General features: G+C 38.7%; 2 protein-coding genes and 1 long non-coding RNA gene across 3 annotated transcripts; 2 read left to right on the forward strand and 1 right to left on the reverse strand.

Annotated features, from left to right (window-relative positions):
• Positions 1 to 803: 803 nt before the first annotated feature.
• Positions 804 to 11,546, reverse strand: LOC113679224 (uncharacterized). The gene is made up of 5 exons (XM_089199930.1): positions 11,367 to 11,546; positions 9,185 to 10,287; positions 7,757 to 8,017; positions 6,453 to 6,869; positions 804 to 2,128 (listed from the first exon to the last, which is right to left on the reverse strand). Exons 2-5 carry the CDS (start codon positions 10,257 to 10,259, stop codon positions 1,791 to 1,793), a joined length of 2,091 nt encoding a protein of 696 aa, XP_089056056.1. The 5' UTR covers positions 10,260 to 10,287; positions 11,367 to 11,546; the 3' UTR covers positions 804 to 1,790.
• LOC149047917 (uncharacterized) lies at positions 6,830 to 9,831 on the forward strand. The gene is made up of 3 exons (XR_016184881.1): positions 6,830 to 6,961; positions 7,547 to 8,046; positions 9,692 to 9,831. It is a non-coding gene; the product is annotated as an uncharacterized LOC149047917 (long non-coding RNA).
• Positions 11,547 to 11,593: 47 nt separating the features above from the next.
• On the forward strand, positions 11,594 to 17,148 carry LOC113679226 (CBY1-interacting BAR domain-containing protein 1). The gene is made up of 6 exons (XM_089198894.1): positions 11,594 to 11,979; positions 12,793 to 13,027; positions 13,605 to 13,793; positions 14,118 to 14,222; positions 14,672 to 14,785; positions 15,911 to 17,148. Exons 1-6 carry the CDS (start codon positions 11,912 to 11,914, stop codon positions 16,094 to 16,096), a joined length of 897 nt encoding a protein of 298 aa, XP_089055020.1. The 5' UTR covers positions 11,594 to 11,911; the 3' UTR covers positions 16,097 to 17,148.
• The last annotated feature ends 1,865 nt before the right edge of the window (positions 17,149 to 19,013 follow it).

The following is a 19,013-nucleotide window of genomic DNA, read 5'->3' on the forward strand; positions in this document are numbered from 1 at the left end:
ATATGTAGGAGAGATAGAACTTGACTATTTCAGTAAGAAGGAAAAACGACGTTCACAACTTAAAAAAAAAAAAAAAATCTGGATCAAAACAGCGTGGGCAATGCACGCCGTGATACCTTGTCGTCACGAAGTTTGTATTTTTGGCATACAATGCAACTCAGTCAAACAAAAAAACCAAAATGCATTTGAAAATGGTGCGTTTTTTCCTCATTGTTTCAAAAGTGCGTCACTTCTCCTCGGTTGACGACATTCGGTTTTCTTTGTGAAACAGTAGGTGAATAAATATTTTTATTTTGACTCAGTCAGAGTCATTTATAATAAAAAAAAAGTTTCACGATATAAATTGACGCGAAGATTGGCATGGTAAAATATAAGCTTAACGCGAACGAAAACTTATTTCCAATTGTAGTTGTCACGCATTCGTTTTATGTTAGGATCAAGCACTTTCTACGGCATGTACTCAATAAAGGTGAAAAACAAATTTTTACTCGAAAGTTAAAGACTAGAAAAGAAAATTATATTAAGAAAAGATAAAAGACGATGAATACAATTTACCCTTGATTGTGAAAGAAAGGAAAATTTCCTTCAACACACTTGTCACGAGCATGGCACAAAGAGAAACAAATCTGAGTTAATTTTGTTCGAGATCATATTGTTTCTGGGCAACAGTAAGGATTCGTAGTAATCGACTCGTTTCTAGTGCTCCGCGTGCCACGCGCGACACGCGACACGCGCGAATAGGCGCCAGAATGCACGCACAAAGCTCCCAGATCCGAAGTCACTCGCGAGGTCAACCGCTACACTTTCAAACACTTAACGCATTTATTTACAACAACTAGTATGGTTACAACTCTCGACCAAAACGTAGGTCTAGCTTCGCCGATTCCTCTAGAAAACTACTTCATTTGATTTTCCTTTTCATACATTTAACTTTGAGACAATTTAAAAGCCTTTAAACACCCGATTCTGACATTAGTTTCACGAAACGAACGATAAGAGGATATTTTAGGCAAGTCAAGATATCTGTCGACGATGTTGTAAAACCCTTAAATTTTTTAGCGCAACGGCTAAAACAACATGTTGTAGGACAAGAAGAATCTTTCTGGTACCTTACAGTTGACCGTTCCAGGTGTTATAATTTCAAAGACAAAGTGAATCAAAAAAAAATATATAACCAGTAAAATAATGTTGTATAACAGTTTCTCCTTATGTATTCCGTCACATAGTACAACACGACAGATGTAACTGTGGCAGCCTAGTTTTTAATCCAGTTCGTTTAATGAGAGTTTCTCATTAAAATGCTAATGAGTCCGATCATAGTCTCGCAAACGTTCAATCACGAGTGCTTCTGTCTAATCAAATAAAATTCTACAAGAAACTGAGTCATTAGTTAAGGTTCGACGTTGCAAATAACGACAAACTAATACTTAATGCGATGATAACATCTCGTTCGGGCACCATGTTGGTTACCGACCGTAAACCCGAGCGAACCCGACATCGCTCCGGGTGCTGTGCCGAAAGTCCTTGGAAGACTCCTGCAGGGGGCACCCGCTCTGTCCAACATGTCGCCCGAACAAAGCGCTTGTCATTTCATAGACTTTTCTTAGCCGAACACTCCATGGAGGTAAAAACCTGACCAACGTCTCTTGCGTCCCATTGACACCAAGGTAATGGATATAAAATAAATTTCCATCATGGTCTTAAATTATTTTTCATACCTTGTGCATTCCTGTGCCCAAACCTCGACTACGCCCGCAATAGAAATGTGTCAAAACTGCGTACAAACCGTGTTAAATAAGTCCCAAAGCTTTCAGCGCTATGTTGGCCGCAGTCTGCTCTGAGCCTTTCTTAGTGTTACAGCCGTTACTGGAAAACGATCGTCCAGCGACATGAACCGTACAAGTAAAGACGCCATTTTCCCTTTGACAGGAGTAAACAGGTAGTTCTATCTTGGACTTCTGGCAGTATTCTTGCAGTTTGTTTTTGTGCGACGTGAAAGTAATAGTTGGTTTGGCTACGTCTGCATTAAGAGTCTCTGAGGCTGTAGGGTCGGAATTGTTCTGGTCTGTAGGTACGAAAAGGTTGGGCGCTGTGGATGTAGAGATCGGTTGCACTACTGCTGCGTTTACTGAAAATCGAAAAGGCAAAGAAATGTTAAGAGGAAAACTACTGTGGTGAAAATGCAAGACTTTATACTTGGACTTATGAGTGGAATAGAGCAGAATCAAGAATAACACGGAGGGTTGGGTAGTGGTGATTTTTCGTTGAAAAAGAAAAAAAAACGCGAAGGACAAAACTCAACGAATAACACGCCTTCAAATGGTTTAATTTGTGGCTCTGTTTCTTGTTTCGCAGTCCATTTGCTATGTGTACGGAGGATTAACACGTAAAGCTACATTCAGTTCTCACTGCCGATTTTTTTATTTGGATGAACCAAAGTGGTTTGTCCCCACTGGCTCACGAATTTCGATCAGATATGTCAGCTCCGATGGCTGAGATTTCCGAGGTGATCGGGTTGTCAGTTGAGGATAGTTGTTTTTCACTGGAGATTAAACTTGAGATCAAAGCCAAGCAGATCTTGCCATGACTTCATGTACTGCGCATGCTAGTTGTAAGGCGTCTAAACCACTCGTTAAAATCGGTCAACTAGTGTTAAAATAATAGTAATAATAATAATAATAATAATAATAAATAATAATAAATAATAATAATAAATAATAATAATAATAATAATAATAATAATAATAACAACAATAATAGCAATAACAAGGACAGCATCAATTTTAATAATAACAAGATCATTAATAAAAACAATTATAATAAAGAAAAAATCATAAGTAGCCACTTTTAATGCTTTTGGCACTTAAAAAGCGATAGGGCAAAGAGCCTTAAAACCGCATGAAATTGGACCTTGGTGCAACCGGAAAATTACCTCGTCTTGCGGTCCAAATTGGATTAACTATTTTCGTTGCAACAGGTGTTTCGACAATGAACACCGTAAGAAACGACTCAGAGATTGTTTCAAAGTTACGACACAAATATGAGATCGAAAAATTTCCGTCAGACCACCTTCTTTTATGCGTCAATTTAGGATAAAAATCAAGAAAATCTTAAAATAACTCGGCAAGAGGCAATAATCCGCGCTTTTTAAGCTGGAATATAACAAGTTGTGCTCGGAAATTGGGGTTGAGATTCCTGTGAGTATGCGTTTGTTGGGTTGGGTACCCTGTTCATATCCCATAATAGATCTTGTCAGCAATAATGAACGACTGCAACTTAACCAGGGCAAATAATTTTGCTTCAATTTTCCAATTGACTCTGGATCGGAAATTACAAACGCCCCTTGATTAACAAGAACATCCGGCTATTAGCGTAAAAACGTGATATTCTTGCGACCAATACCGGAAATTCCAAATCCACATAATGGCAGTTGAATTAGTACATCTCATTAACGTCTTCTTCATCCATCAGACAGACATAAGAGACGCGCGAAAAGTACAGATGGTCAAATGTTAATGTCTAGAAACTAATGTAAAGGGCTCGTACCGAGGCTTTCGTACTGCAAAACTAACAACTTTAAGTAGATATTCCAAGATATGCTCTCCTGGATTGAAGATAAGAGTGGATTAAAATGTGCTGTTGCAAATGAGCACCGCAAGGTAACCCGACACCTCGCAGTCGGAAGCGTGTCATTGAAGTAGCCATGGATCGGACAAATGAAAGCTTCCTTTGTTAAAACACTTCTTAAAACAACTGAATACGTTGGCAATACAATTATGAACTCTGTACCCACGGATAAATCTCAAACAGGGTAAAATTTAACTGGAGTATCTTGCTTCAAAGTTTGCTTGATAGTAACTTTGATTTGTGGGTGTTTAACGCTTCCGTCTCAAATAAAATAAATCGTCGCGAACCCTGCTTAGGTCAGACAAGGTTTTAGACAATAAGTATTATGGCCACGCGATAAGCTGAGGAAGCCTGTCTGGGGGTCAAGTTTACTTGCACCTTTACAATTGTCTGACAAAGATAAGAATCTAAATCTAGGCTGTGCAAAAAATTGGCTATGGTACTCGGTTTATGTCGCAAATCTCCGTATTCTGAAATACCGTTTGGAATTACAAGTAAATAAACAAGGTTGGAAGGATTAAGAAGATACGCCACACCAGGTAAGAAAAACTTTGAACACAACAAAACGACTTCAGGGATGATAAATGAACTATAGGTCTCAATTTCATCTTTCAAACCTTCCGTATTACCTCGGTTCAATTTCTTTTCTTAGACATTTCAAGATAGCAGCATTTTCTATTTCCAGCGTTTCACGCTTTCTGAAAAAATGTGTTACTACTGTTGTCTGGGATTAACTCCTGACTTCGACACAACATTTGTCAATTCACATACAAACGAAAGGCACTCAACACCGGCATTTAATTACTGTTGAGGCATTGCTTTCACGTCTAGGAGGTATTTAAGGTGAGGGGGGATCAGATTAAGGCGAGCTCAAATCGTTTTGATACAAACTTGATTAACCAGTCATCGAAAAAATTGCTAAAATGTCACTCTTGACAATACACGCCCACTGGTTGCAAGTCACGTGCGAAGATATACCGCTGAACTCAGCGGGGTGAAGCGAATGAACAACAAGTCCACCTGCCTCCTGCGAGCAAGGAGAGCATTGCATTTGTTTAATTATCAAGATACGCGCCCTACCTTTCCACTCAATCAAATCTTCTCTTGCAAGCGATGGAGAGCATTGCATCTGCCTAATTGTCTAGACACGCGCCCTACGTCTCCACTCAATCAAATCTCCTCATAAAAGCGAAGGAAAGCATCGCTTTTGTCTCGTTGTCTAGACACACGCCCTACGTCTCCACTCGATTAAATTTCCTCATGCAAGCGAAGGAGAGCATTGCATTTGTCTCATTGTCAAGACACGCGCAATACGTTTCCACTCGTTCGCAGTGACATAACAGCGAAGACCTGAAGGTGAGAATAAATGTCGTCACTTGCACCAGGTGGCCCATTGTGCGGGGTTATAGCAAGATTTATGCCACTCCCCTTGTAATGAGAAGTCTGATGCAGGTTACCCCGAAGCATTCCGACAGGTAACTTTCACAGTTTGCCGGTATCCATGTATATATGGAATGGGATACCATGAAGACAAAGTACCTGGCCCATAACACTACGCTATAGCCTTGGGCAATGGGGAGTGGACGCAAAATGTTTTCCTCCGGCTGAACAGAAAGAGGCCATGATGCATAGACACGTGACAGACGTGACGGACGTGACAGAGACAACACCACGTGTAGAGCACACTGAGGAGACGCGCAACAGAGACGTGAGGCGGGACATATGACAGGGATGAAACAGTCACATTTACAAACTACTGGGAAAAGGTTAGAAAACAATTTTGGTTACCAGTCGAAGATCAATATGGCTTAGTCCCAATTTCTCACGTCACTGGGACAAGATTTCATCATAATTATAACTCAAGGTAAAGGCGGCAACGGGAAAAGAGGAAAAGGACTTAAAAATACAGCGCAAGTGGAGTATGGAGACATGCAGTGCTTTTCGTAGCATGAATAGAGAAACACCATCAACAAGTTAATTTAACCCCAGGAAAATTTTGCATTTGCAAAAGAAAAAAAAAAAAAGAAAAACACAGCAAGACTAGAGACGTGTCGCAAGTGACTACTTTCTGTTACGTCCTTTGCATGTGTTTGACACACGAGGACACCTAGGCAACACATGACAGGTGCGTTGGTTACGTGAGTCTCTTGTGTACATACCACAGAAGAGCTTCGGTATGGTTTGTATAGATTCGACTTAAATTTTCCAACATGGCTAGTCGAAATCCGTAATAGTCTTCTTCATCCTTTTTGACATTTAGTTTACTCCTGCCCATATGGTATTTGCCTACTCTCGACTGCCCCTACTTTTAACATTTATTGACTCCAAATAATGGGAATTTTCAACGAACGAGGAGACCTGAGCATGCATGGTGGCAAGCTATCAAATAGCATCAATACCTGCAGCTTTTTCAGATGTACTGCAACCATGGAGTAAACATTTCTCGTGACTGTTGTTCATTGACAGCTTGTCATCAATTACATAGAAAGATGTGATATCAAAGTTATGTAGTAACAAATCAAGCTGTGGGTCGAATTGGTTTTATGAAAATAAAAAGGTTTAAACCAGATTCCTTCACGGGAAAATAGAACCCTCTAAAATTTGCCCCACTCCCAACGTGAGGCTTGGTAGCTCAGTTGATTCTACCACACAACAGGTAATTGGGGGGAAGCATGGGTTTGAATCACATCAAATACTGGAATTTTTCAGGATTTCTTTCTGCAATTGTTGAAATTACAGATCACCTGTGAGAATCATTGCTTTACTTAAGAGTTTAAAACCAAGTCATACTGTTGTTTCGTAATCTAAAATCGAGGAATTCTTACTTGTAGTAGTAACTGCAGTGGTAGATGCCTCTGTAGCAATGGATTCTGACGGTTGATCCTGTCCTGAGGTGAGCTTCTTGCATTGTTCCATATAATCCTGATAACTGGGTGCCGGAGGAGGACACTGGTTCAGAAAGTGTAAAACAACTTGTGCAGCATTCTGTTCCGATTGTTTTTTTGTGGGCTGTGGTCCATTGCTTTTATAAACTTTTTTGTTGAAAACGACAGTGGTAAGGAAGCCCTTTCCGTTTTCCACTTTATCAGTGTCATAAGATGGAATTGAAAGACGAAACTTTTGGCAAAATTCATTCAGTCTGCTCTTGTAGGAAGTAGCCACAGTGGAAGTTGCCTCAAGTTTTAATCTCTTTCCAGCTGGATCAAGCACAATGCTGTTGTCTACGGCAGGCCGCTTGATGACTGCAAAGGAAGCAGACCACGCAAGATGTATTAAAATACAGGGCAGTAGAAAATAATTCATGACATTTCAGATCCACCAAAACAGGCACAAGGTACTTTACACCAGCTTCAAGCCATTTTGAACCCAAAACTTCCTTATAACTACCTTTCCAGTAGAAATAATGTGAATGCAATCATTCATGTTTCTTGTTTTCCTCTTGTCTAATAGAAAATGACCATGAAAGTCTTTTAGACTAATAAAAACTAATAGATTTCATTCTTTTAACATAACTATCTATTACCCATGTCTTTCTAGCCCTGGAAAAAGATACTGAAAAATTTCATGAAACTACAGAGTTTTCCAAGAACCATATGAAGGATATTTATGTGGAGTGAAGAATGATTAGCTCCTCACCCCCTTACAGATAACTGTTGTAATAATAATAATAATAATAATAATAATAATAACAACAACAACAACAACAACAACAATCATTATCAAATTTTCAAACCTAGACATTGCATTAAATAATTTTCTGATTGGTTCACTCAACTCTGGTTATCAACTCATATTCTGAGTCACCCTATAAGGAAATGCATTGCTATGTGTTGGAGGCTGAAAATATTCAAACATCCAAGAATGTACTAATAAAATTAAAAAAACACAAACAAACAATTACTCCATTAATGCTTTTCAGGTGCAAGATTGGTTACAGCAAACTCAGCAATATGCACCTTGTTGCCTATTTACCATCTCACATCCAACGCACACTCACAGGAAAATTGTTAATTACTACAATCCTCATGGAACTGTCAAAGGTGTTCACAGGCTGAAGCCCTCTGAGTTAAGACACATATAACTGTAATTATAGCCAAAACTCAACTTAAAAAAGAAACTACATGTATACCTGCAGCAGTTTTAACATCAAACTTGACAGAGGCATCAATTAGGCCCAGAGCCATTAAAGCAGAATATGCAGCCCCTTGCTCGGCCTCCTTACGCTCTCCTTGAACACCAGTACTTTTGAAAGTACTGTTTGCAACCTCAACTTTTCCTGAGTAACCAAAGCTATTTTTCCAAGTTGTGTAGGAAGGGACAGGTAACTGCTGCTTCTGGCAACATTCTTGTAAACTATTCTTGAATGAAATGAAGTCAGGATTCCCAGGTACTGCAGCAACAAGACAAACCCAGCAACAGGTAAATAAAAAGTGACAAGACAAGGTTAAAAAAAAAGGGATAACTGGACAGGATTTTACCTAAAACCTGACCACTTATCCTGGTGGAAAAGATATATGGCTGTTTTGAGAAATGTTGTCAGAAAAAAACGACAAAATTGAAAGCTGCAATCTCGGAAGGTAATAACAATCTGATAATAGGTGAGTTTCAATGAGCGAAATAAACAAATAAATTCATCAAACCCGCAATGCCTGGTCCTTTCAGAGACATTTTCTCAGATTTCCCTGAAATTCTGAGGTCAAGGAACTGTGACCTGGAAACTGCCAACAATACCTTTTGGGGTTGTCATGGGCACTTTTACGTTAAACCCTGTCAACCCTTTTCAAAACAGCTGTATTTGTTCTCATCACTATCTGCCCTCAGAGGTAGTGTTATTGTGCAATAAACTATACATGAAATTAATCTTACTAGCACTCAAGCTCACTTACCTTCCCAAACATCAAGTGTATCGTCATAAGATATTCAGTTGAAAAATCAACAGAAACCATTTATAGCAGGTTGATAGCATTTTAAGAGAACTCTGCTAGTCACATTGCACAAACCAACTCATAATTAGTATTTTATGATTGAAGTATTTCACTGAAAAACGTAATTCCAAGTAATGTCATGCCTTCCTCACAGATTGTGCTTTAAAAACAAGAGGAGGTAAGAGCACCTTCATTCACCTAACTAGCAAGCTTCAGTGTTATCATGCCCCCAAGAGAAAAAAATTGAGTTCAAATGCTGCTTCAATTTTCCATGGAAAAGGCAAAACAGTGATCATGACTTTCTACAGGATACAAGCTTTTTCAACTTGACTTTGTACACCTTTCATTCTCAGCTGTTTGCTGGCAAAAGTGAACTATCTACTTTTAAACTCTTTCATATTTAATGAGATGTAACACTTGTATTCTGTTGGAAAGACTTGATAATTCTGTTTCAAATTCCCCACCCCAGCCAGGTAAGGTTGAAATTTCCCACCCCCAGGGCACAGACAAAGGTAAAATGCCTGTGGGTTGCCTGGGGGTGGAGGGAGGGAGGAAAGTTGAAGCTTCTTAATGATCAGCACATTAATTCTGTGGTGTTCTGTGTGTTTTTGCACTAATTATTGTTCAAGTACCTTTGACAACACTAGGCTGTGTCTTTTGCTTGTCCTTTGCACCATAGTTATTCACATTATTCCCTTTTCCAGTCTTTGCATCTGTATTTGTTGATTGAAAATCTTGTTTCTGTGGCAATGCTGCATTAGCCTCTGTTGAGGTTTGGCATTCTGTATCTAACTTCCCATTCCTGATAGCATTCAGCCATTTGGCCAATCCTTTGCTAGTATCATCTGACAGTCCTGATATATCCTCTTTACTGTTTGCATTACCATTAATATTGGAGACACATATTCCTCCTCTATATGTAAGAGTACCCCTTGCTGCTCCTCTAGATCCATTGGTTCTGCCCCTAGTCTGTCCTCGTGTGATAGGCATACCCCTTGCTGCACTTTGAGCTCCCCTAGTTGTAATGGCTGCACCCCTACCCCTTGGGGCTGGAGAAGACCCTCTTCTATTATTTACACCCCTCATCATGGCACCCTTTGCTTGATTTGTACCTCTTGTAATCATAGCTCTTCTTTTAGGAGCCTCACCCCTTCCACTGAGTGATCCTCTACCAGGAATGCCACCACTTCCAGCTCTCCTTCTTCCTCTAGGTGGTCTATTTGGAAGATAAGGAGGAGGAATATCAAAGTCATCATCAGCAAATGAAGATCGTGGAGCAGGACGAGGTGGAGAGTCACTTTTCCATGGTGGGGTTCTTTGAGGATCATCATCATTGAATAGAGGAAGGGGTGGATGATGTGGGGGTGAGTCACTTTTCCATGGGGGGGTTCTGGATGGACCACCATCAATAAATGAAGGAGGATGTGGGCCCTGAGGAGCTGACCAGCCAGGTGGCGGGCAGTGTTGTGGAGGAGAGTAATCATCTGCCCATGGTGGATGTCTGGGTGGACCATCAAACTTGTCTCTTATCCAAGGAGGAGGTCTTGATAAATGTGGATCATCCCAAAATCTAGGTGGTGCCCTTCCTGAGGGAGGAGGTGGTGGGTGATCAAACCTGTCATGATACTCAGGTGGTGGTGGTGGTGGTGAGGGAGAATGTGACCTGTTGCGTGATCCCCATGGGGGAGGACCTCCCCTTCTTCGCATTAAAGTTCCAGGATGTCAGAGGGTGTCTCTACAAGAAAAAAAAAACAATCTAAAATTCCATAGAGGTCTTGACAGACAACAACTATTATAACAAAGACAATACACTGAATCGAAATATGGTGTGTAATTTGAATGCCATCGTTCTGGAGAATATCTAGACAAAGTAGAGTAATTACAGATACAAATTACTAGTCATAGTAATTTTGAAATAAAAAGATATAAAATTAAATTACAAAATGTTTCTACAGATTGTAGAACAATCTCATCCTTTTCCTTTCAGCCACATTTGAAAAGTATGAGCTGAACAAGAGTTCCACATGGGTGTAGTGCAATATGGAACTGTTTGTATGTTTGCACAGCAAATATGAAATGAAACAGAAAAGAACTGCAGCCCAAGCTACTGGTTATATTCTTGACTGGATCATTATTAACTAATGTTTAAGATCCAGTCAAGTGGTGGAATCATTTATAAACATTTCCAACACTTCATCAATTGTTTGTAAACTGAAGACTATTCACTTTTTTGTTTAACCTCTTACACTCTGGCGTTATTATTCATATTCACTACAAGGTTCTCTTTACAACCCCTCTGGTGCGGACAGTTTGAATTCATTTGACAACCAGCAGCTCCTTAAATTGATGATCATTACCTCTGTCATCATGACCTTAATGTTTGATTTAATATTTGTGCTACGAGGAGAAATTAAAACCCAGCCACACCTTGGGGGTTTAAATGTCAAAAATCTTGGAGCTTTAAATATCCTGTCATTACAAGCAACACTTTGATGTGGAAACTGTTATAAAGGTTAACATACAATAGTATACTTTTCTTCCTTTTGGATACTTGGCAAGTGGTGCAAATAGGTCTGGTTGTTATTGTCAGTACAATTTGGAACTACTAATATGGAAGTTCTATAGCTTCAAACACACGGACAACTGGGTGTAGATCTAGACTGCAACATTTCAGAGTCTAAAATTCGAAAGAGAGATAGAAAAACGACAATTAAGGATACCAAGCCCTTTTCTTAGCGACCAACAACACAAAACTACAAACGTTAAGCCTTAATTCCTTCCTTAATCAAACCACGTGAATGCAACAAAACTTACAGTCTGTCCAATTATACAGAAAACAACAGCGCTAAAACCACATCAGAGTAAGCTGCACAATCCAGTATATTTCTCAGAGGTCAGAGAAACGAATAAACATGTGTTGCGATGAATACAGACGCCTTTGGATTAGCTCATTTAGTTCACTTGGAAACACAAGATGGCGAACCGGAAAACGACAAGAAGTGCGCATGTGTAACAGGAGAAAAAAGTGCCCTTCACCTCCCGACAAAGGAGGGAAATTGTTGTATCAGGACGAAGTGGCGATCGTAGTTGTGGTCTAAAGCTGTAGAATCTCGAGATCTAGCTGAATGAATTTACCGCGAGCTTGTGCCTGAAGACTCTTTTACATAGATCATAGTGCGTAAGAAGTAAAAGCTACATCTTCCTCGGAGAAATTTTAGAGGAAAGCAATCGTTACATGGTTGCTTGGTGATGTTTTGATCGCGTCCATAATTTTACCAAGCAGATCACTGCAGGAAGGTGGCTTATCAAAGCTTTGACCGCAAAGAATCTACATACGATCCGTGAAATTCCCGTGAAAGATGAAGAAGTCCTCATCAAATCTGAATGCTTCTACTCCCAGTGAGATGAGAAGCGAGACGAAAGCAAGGTTTGCAAACATAATTTATATAGTTTCACGATCTAAAGATTTGAAAAATAGATTACGCATATTAATTACAAAGTTATAAAACGGTCGCAGAACTTGGTTCTGATTCATCCATTAATGGATAATTCCCTTTTTTTTGCGAGTCAATTATCAGAATCGTCTGGTGGTTATTCAATAAGGCAGTTGTTTTTTCATAAGGGATGGGGGGGGGGGGGCACTTCTCTGAGGTGGACACATCCTTGGGAAATCAAGGGTGACCAGATGGGGGAGAGAGAGAGAAATAGCATCCTTCCTTCAGTATGAGGCAGACCCTAAAAGGCAGAGAACCATGCTTGTCAGCAGACAATCAGAGCTGGCCTCATTAAAACACATAACAGAGTTAGCCCTCTCATGATCGCTCTCTAGATATAAATATCAATTCCTTACACAGTCTGTTATGCTTTCCCATTAGAATTTGAGGAATGAGAGTTTTCTGTCAAATCAATTAATATCCCCTACTGATACTTATCTTTCCTCTCGTAACCTTTTTGCATGAAAATGTATAGACATTATAAAGAGAAATTTACTTTCATTCACTCCTGAGAGTGAAAGGGTTAACCCTTTCACTCACAGGATCTGTTTGTTAATTCTCCCCTCTAGCTGCTACTCATTTCCTTGTAGATTAGTTACAAGAATTTGGTATTAGATCAAGACAAAAACTTCTACCAGATGAGTTACCTGTTTGCTTGATAATGTATAGACATCATAAGCTGAGAATTTTATTATCTCTCACTTCTGAATTAAAGGGTTAAACTATGTACTGGTGTTACATTTCAGGGACCATGAAAACAAAGTTATAACAGAGAGAATCAACCTTGCAGAGAGACATTTCAGCATGTTACTAAAAGATTTTACAGCTTTTGCTACAGGACTGCAATCCTTGCAAGAAAAAGGCATGAAACTATCGAAGAGTGTAGATATCTTTGCTGATGATGAGTACCCATCAATGAAAGCAAGTTTAGGTGGTATCAGTGAAAGTATAGCTGCAGTGCAAGACTATATGGGAGCCCAGGTAACAAGGAATCTATAGTTCCTTATATTGATTAAAAATCACCAATAATGTCTATCTTCGCAGAGGGTTGCACAGGCTGGGTCCTGATCTTACTTCATGCACAAAGTTTAGAAAAATTCAAGCATCATGAATTTTAAATGGAAAACTATAATTTCTTAAACTGCCTTGCCTTAGTTTCTGAAAACTTCACATGTCTCATTAATTTTGGGCTAAATCATGCATCGCTTATAAACCCTTTGTTATCCTCTTCCCAGTCTTGAAAAAAAAAAAAAGATTAAAAGGGATACCTGCAATCATGGTCTTTTGTTTGCCAAGTGGTCCTTCCCTCTCTTAAATGTAGTTTGCTGACAACTTGACTGGATCTTTGCTCTAATGTGGAGTGGGACTATAGAATGTTTCCATTTATTATTTGTTCATGTTCTGTTATCCTTATTGTTAGTTATGGTGGACTTATTTTAGAGAACTGTTGGTGTTTGTATGTTAAGATTTCATGCTTGCCACAATTTTTATGCCTCCCCCCAGCCCCCCTTCCCATCTTGTTCCAAAAATTTCAATGATAAAAATTTCCTTTTTACAGGTAGACTTCATACAAGCAAAGGTTTCTCCCCCACTGTCCTTGAATGCCACAAATGTCAAACATGCCAGAGAATATGTCAAGGAACTGGCTGTCACTAGAGAAAAAGAATCAATAAAACGCAAAGCAGTGGATAAACTTAGGGTCAAAGAACCAAAGAACAAGGGAAAAATTGTATCCTTGAATCCTCTTTAAGGCAATTTCAAGGATTCTTGTTCAATAGCTAGACTTGAATGGATCCTATTAGGGACATAAATTTGTTACATATTGAATACATACTGCAGTTTTATTGCATATTGTTCAGTGAGAATTTTATTCTTAACTGTTAAACAGTCACAGGTGGGTGGCAACTTCAATTCTAGGGGATGAAGGCTTCATTTATGGTGGTATTTCAAAGGAAAATGTCCTATTTCTTATGTCTCTCTTGAAGAATTAAGAGTAGACTTCATAATGCTTGCTGATACAAAAACATCAGTTTTTTCCAGTTAAATAATTCTGTAAATTTTTACATTCCAGGCTGAGCAGGACCTGCAAAAGTTAACTGTTGATGCTAACCGATCAAGACAGACACTGGAAGAACAAATGGTGGAATTTGAAAGAAAGAAGATTGAAGATATCAGGGTGAGAGTGTATGCTGGTTGTAACGGTGTTGAAGGACAAGTTAGTCAAAATCATAGAAAATGAATGCCTATTTTTAGGTCTGGAATAAAGTATCATATCTTCTATTCCCCCAATATCAGGCTGAGTTCTTTGATTAGCACCTGCTTATTCCTTTCACTCCCAGGAGTGACCAAGACAGAACTTCTCCTTACAATATTAATGTATTATTAAGGGGACAACTTTTGAGAATAAAGAAAAAATATCAGTTAAGGATTATTACTTAATATTATAAATAATACCAGATTTTTTAAATTAACATCATGAGAATTGTATCGCAAACGTTAACAGTAAAGAGAATTACTAAAGAAATCTTAGGAGTAAAAGGGTTAATGAGCTGAATAAACAATTAAGCCTGATAAACTCAAGAAATAAATGTAATTTGATAAATTATGGTATCTTTACTTTTACAGTTGGTATTTAGCAATTTTTTTCATGGTCAAATGTTGTTTCATGCAAAAGCACTGGAGCTCTATACAACTGCATTTCAAAGGCTGGGTTCCCTGGATGAGGAGCAAGACATAGAGGTATTGTTTATTCATTACTTCAGCATGCATGTATGTGTGTGAGAAAAAAATGAATGGGCCATTTTACAGTTGTGCTCTTAGTTGCCAAGCCTTTGATTTGGAGTGAGGTTGAAGTTGACCATGTTGTGATAAAGACCAGTATCTTGTTAGCATGATAACAAAGTCACCTGCACTTGAAAAGCAGCAAAGTTTGCATCATAACAAGGTCACCCTTAGCCTCACTCCTGTTCAAAGGCTTGGCAACCAAGCATGTAACTGTAAAGTGGACTATTGGCTCATTGTGTGGGCCAGTGGGAAACAAAGCTGTTTTCTCATACATGTTTCTCTTTACAAAAACCATCAAATTGGTTGACACTTTTGGAGCAACAAGGCAATTGTTACTCACCATACAAATTGAATGTTGAAAAGTTATGGTCAACAGGACTTTTTCCCTGTCTTTTTTTCTCAACTACCCATTGCTTGATTGTTCCATAATGGTGTTTTGAGGGGAGAAGGGTTCTCCTTTAATGAATGGTTATTTATAACCTTCAAGTTCCCATACAAAACTGTTTACAAAGCTTAAAATACTCAAAATGAGGAAAAAGGAGCCCTGCTGGCAAAGGAGATTTTCCTGCCTAGAGATATTTTTTGTTACTTGTTTATTAGCTGTTCCCAGAATTATTGTCACATTATGATCAAATTAAACAAAAACACAAAGTGAATTTCATATAATTTTTCTTTTTTGAATTTTGTTCTCTTTTGTCCTGATTACCCATCATGCTCTTAAGTGGATTGTTAGATTTTTGCATTTCTACACTTTGCAGAGTCTGATAAGTTCTTTTTGTATTCAACTCTTGGTTATCAGAGGTAAATCGGGGGGGGGGGGGAGGGTGCAAGGGGGTCTGATCCTCCCCACCATCAGACTTTTGGGGTTTTTTAACACTTGTCTGACATCAAAGTAGTGCGGTGACAGGATTTATGTTACTACTCGATATGAAGTATTTAAATCGTAAGTTATTTTGAAATGATATTTTGTTGAAGCCATAGTGAAAAAATAATTAAATGAAAGTTAAGGACCCCCCTATCAAAAATTCCTACATCCACCCCTGGCTATGATAAACTCTCGTTGTCTCCACTTGTCCATAGGCATTCCAGAATGACCTTCACCCTGCATCATTTCCCTCTACCCTGGATGTGGTGAAAAGTGGTTCTCAGACCTCGCTAAACCGATTCAGCTCTCAAGGCTCGATGGGATCGCAACAGTCTTTAAACAGAACGGGGAGGAGTGACAGAGGTGTAGATGGTGACGAGGATACTAGCGATTTCGAATGACAGACTCTTCCTATTGGCTGAACAGAAAAAAGCACGTGCATTGGCTGAGAGAGGATTGTCAATGTAATAAACAAAGCAAGAACAAAGCATCAGTCTTTGAGAGACATAATTTTGAACCCTGTATTTGTCGTTAAGGCTCTACTAAACCTCTGCTGAGGGCTTGTTAATTTCCAGGGCTTTTAGATAGGGAGCTTTTCAGAGTGACGGAGAGAGAGAGAGAGAGAAGGAGGGCTCACCAAGAACTAACTCATGGAGCCGAACTGCGAGTCGTTACTTTTCCTCTGACCTATAGTTAGCCTCGATTAATATCGAGTACTGCATTTCTCTGTTAAGAAAAGCTACTTTGAATAAAACAGAAACTGACAAGACAACTTTATTCTAAAACGTAACCTAGCCTAAATGAACAGCTTCTGTTAGATAGGAGGAAGAGGCATAAGGCTTATGACTGAGGAAAGAGAGGCTTATTAGAGTGATTTCGGTATTAGATATATATTTATTTATTTATTTTTTAAATGTATTAAGAACCAGCCATGGACAAAGTTTAATGCATGCTATTACGTTAAAACTTACGCCGTCACGTCTTCTCGCGAAGAATAGGTAACTTCCAAGACTTTTTTTTTTCTCTTGGATGATGGATTCTACTTCGCCATATTTTTCACTCTCGTTTGGCTAAACCCAGGAGGTTGCTAAGGTCATATATTATCATATGAACATATTAACATTGTTTGAATCATTTATTTATGAATTTATAGTTTTTTTAATTTATTTTTTGTTTCCACGAAAGTTTTGTATTAAAAAAAAGATATTGTCACCTTAATTTAAACCTCACATCGAAGTTTTGTTACGCTTCGTCCACTCTCACACGGAAGTAAGTAAGTGCTTTGATAATTGACGGTGGAAAACTTTTAAATACCCTACTTAGCCTGTTATACATGCAGAGCATGTTTCTTCTTTACCTAATCGATTTATATAGATTGCATGGGCCGCCTACTCAACTACGATATCTTTGTGATGTTTTGGAAACTTTACAGTATATTAAACAATATATAAAACTTCTTCTCTTCTCCTCAAACATGCGAGGTAATCTGAAAAAGTGAGATCGTTATGTTAATTGAAGTGTATATGACCAATTTTATGATAACAATTTTTAAAAGGGTGATAGTTGGCTCTCGGACGCTACTCGTTTAACTCAATTTATCGAGCTTTTCTCTCTTCAACTCTTTTGTTCCAAAATTCCGGATCGGGTTGTTGGTGAACGCACGATATAACTTAAAATTAATTTTTCATTCATTGTCTCACTTTGCAGCCAGTTCTACCATTATTTTCCTCTCCCTTAGTTTTACCCAATATGAAGCGAATGTTTTTATACAATACCGTCAAACTGTGAAACAACGTAAATGAGTTAGTCTGCTTTTCCCATGTGAATAAGTTTAAACGAAGTTACTTTGAGTTTGTTTCGAGGAAATTCACGCCTGACAGCTTCGAAATTGATAGAATATTTAAGTTATTTAATTTGCTTCAAAGTTTGGTATTCTTTTTTAAATCGTGTGATCTTTACTATGTTATTTCACAGGACCATAAGGGAGACTACAGTCTTTGGCTGTAAATATGCATCCTATCGAAATAAAGTGGACTAAAGTCTGCTAGGCTTATGTGACCTTACGTCTCAGTATGAAACGTAAGCTCAAGTATAATACGAAATGATGCAATCTGTGATCGGATGGCGTTATTCGCTTAACATACCGCACCACATGCAGAGGTTATTTAAGTCTTTCATCCCATTCGTAGAGGAGCGCGGATAAGTTTAAGTCCACTGGTTATTTCTAGTTTTTAGAGTACATCTGAAGGCATTAATAGCCGCTCAGATTAGTTACCAAGTTAGTTTGGACTGAAACAAGTCAGAAATTTTTAGTTGGTTGCTGCAGTGCGAGACTTAATACAATGCTTAGCCCAAACCGGTTTGTCTTTTCTTTTTCTATTTGTTTCCTTTCAGTTTCATTTCGATTAAACTTTCTAAATATTGCCGTTTTGTGATGATTATTGTCAGACCATAGACAAGCTAACAGCTGTAACATGACAAGTTCAAGACCTTTCGGCTTCGACAGATTCACTTTCCGGCCAAGTGGAAATAAGGGGAACCCCCTTCTATAATCAAATAGGGCCATTTGTCAGAATCCAATTTGTCCGTGTTTGAAGTAGTAAATAAATTTCTAAATTTAGTTCATGGCCTCGAAGTGCTCTAAAAGGCCTGAAATTCGCTCTACAGAATGTTTATCTACCGAACAAATGGCAATGTTCACCACTACTTACACTTCCGTTCGTTCGAATAAGTTTTACCAAATGTAGGGCCTAAGACAACGAACATTAAGGAAAATGTTTTTACTTTGCTGTTGAGAGGAACATGCTCAGACTCAACTAAAATTGTTTGTTGTAATTGGTTAAGGAAAGACACTCCTTTGGAACAGGCTCAGTCACTAACCAAATCCCTTGTCTGAATTCTGAAACTTGCATTATTGTTCATTGAGCATTGAACTTTATTTATGAGGAGTCGAGTCTGATGTTTCTTTAGCAGAATTCATTTGCTCTTACATTTTGAATGCCGTCAGACGCGCATTACCTCTTTTAGAATTTGTTACCTGTCACCTTGTTGTCTAACCTGAATTCCACAGATGACTAAAGTAAGTTCTCAAGCGCAGCTTTGAGTTCCCTAACTGTGCTTTTAAGCGGATTGTGTTACAAAAAAAAAACAAACAAACAAACAAACAAACCAAACCATCGAAAAACCCACCAACACACGGGCGTTTCATGCTTGGCGAACGATCTCTGAATTGAAAGGCACCCATGCCCAATGACTCATAACAAATGTGAAAATTGCGTGCCAGCTGCTCTTGCCTTGCGTGACAATCATGTGAGTTAA

The sequence above is a fragment of the Pocillopora damicornis genome, chromosome 3 (assembly GCF_964200805.1).
Source record: "Pocillopora damicornis chromosome 3, jaPocDami1.2, whole genome shotgun sequence".
In the NCBI taxonomy this organism is placed as follows: domain Eukaryota; kingdom Metazoa; phylum Cnidaria; class Anthozoa; order Scleractinia; family Pocilloporidae; genus Pocillopora; species Pocillopora damicornis.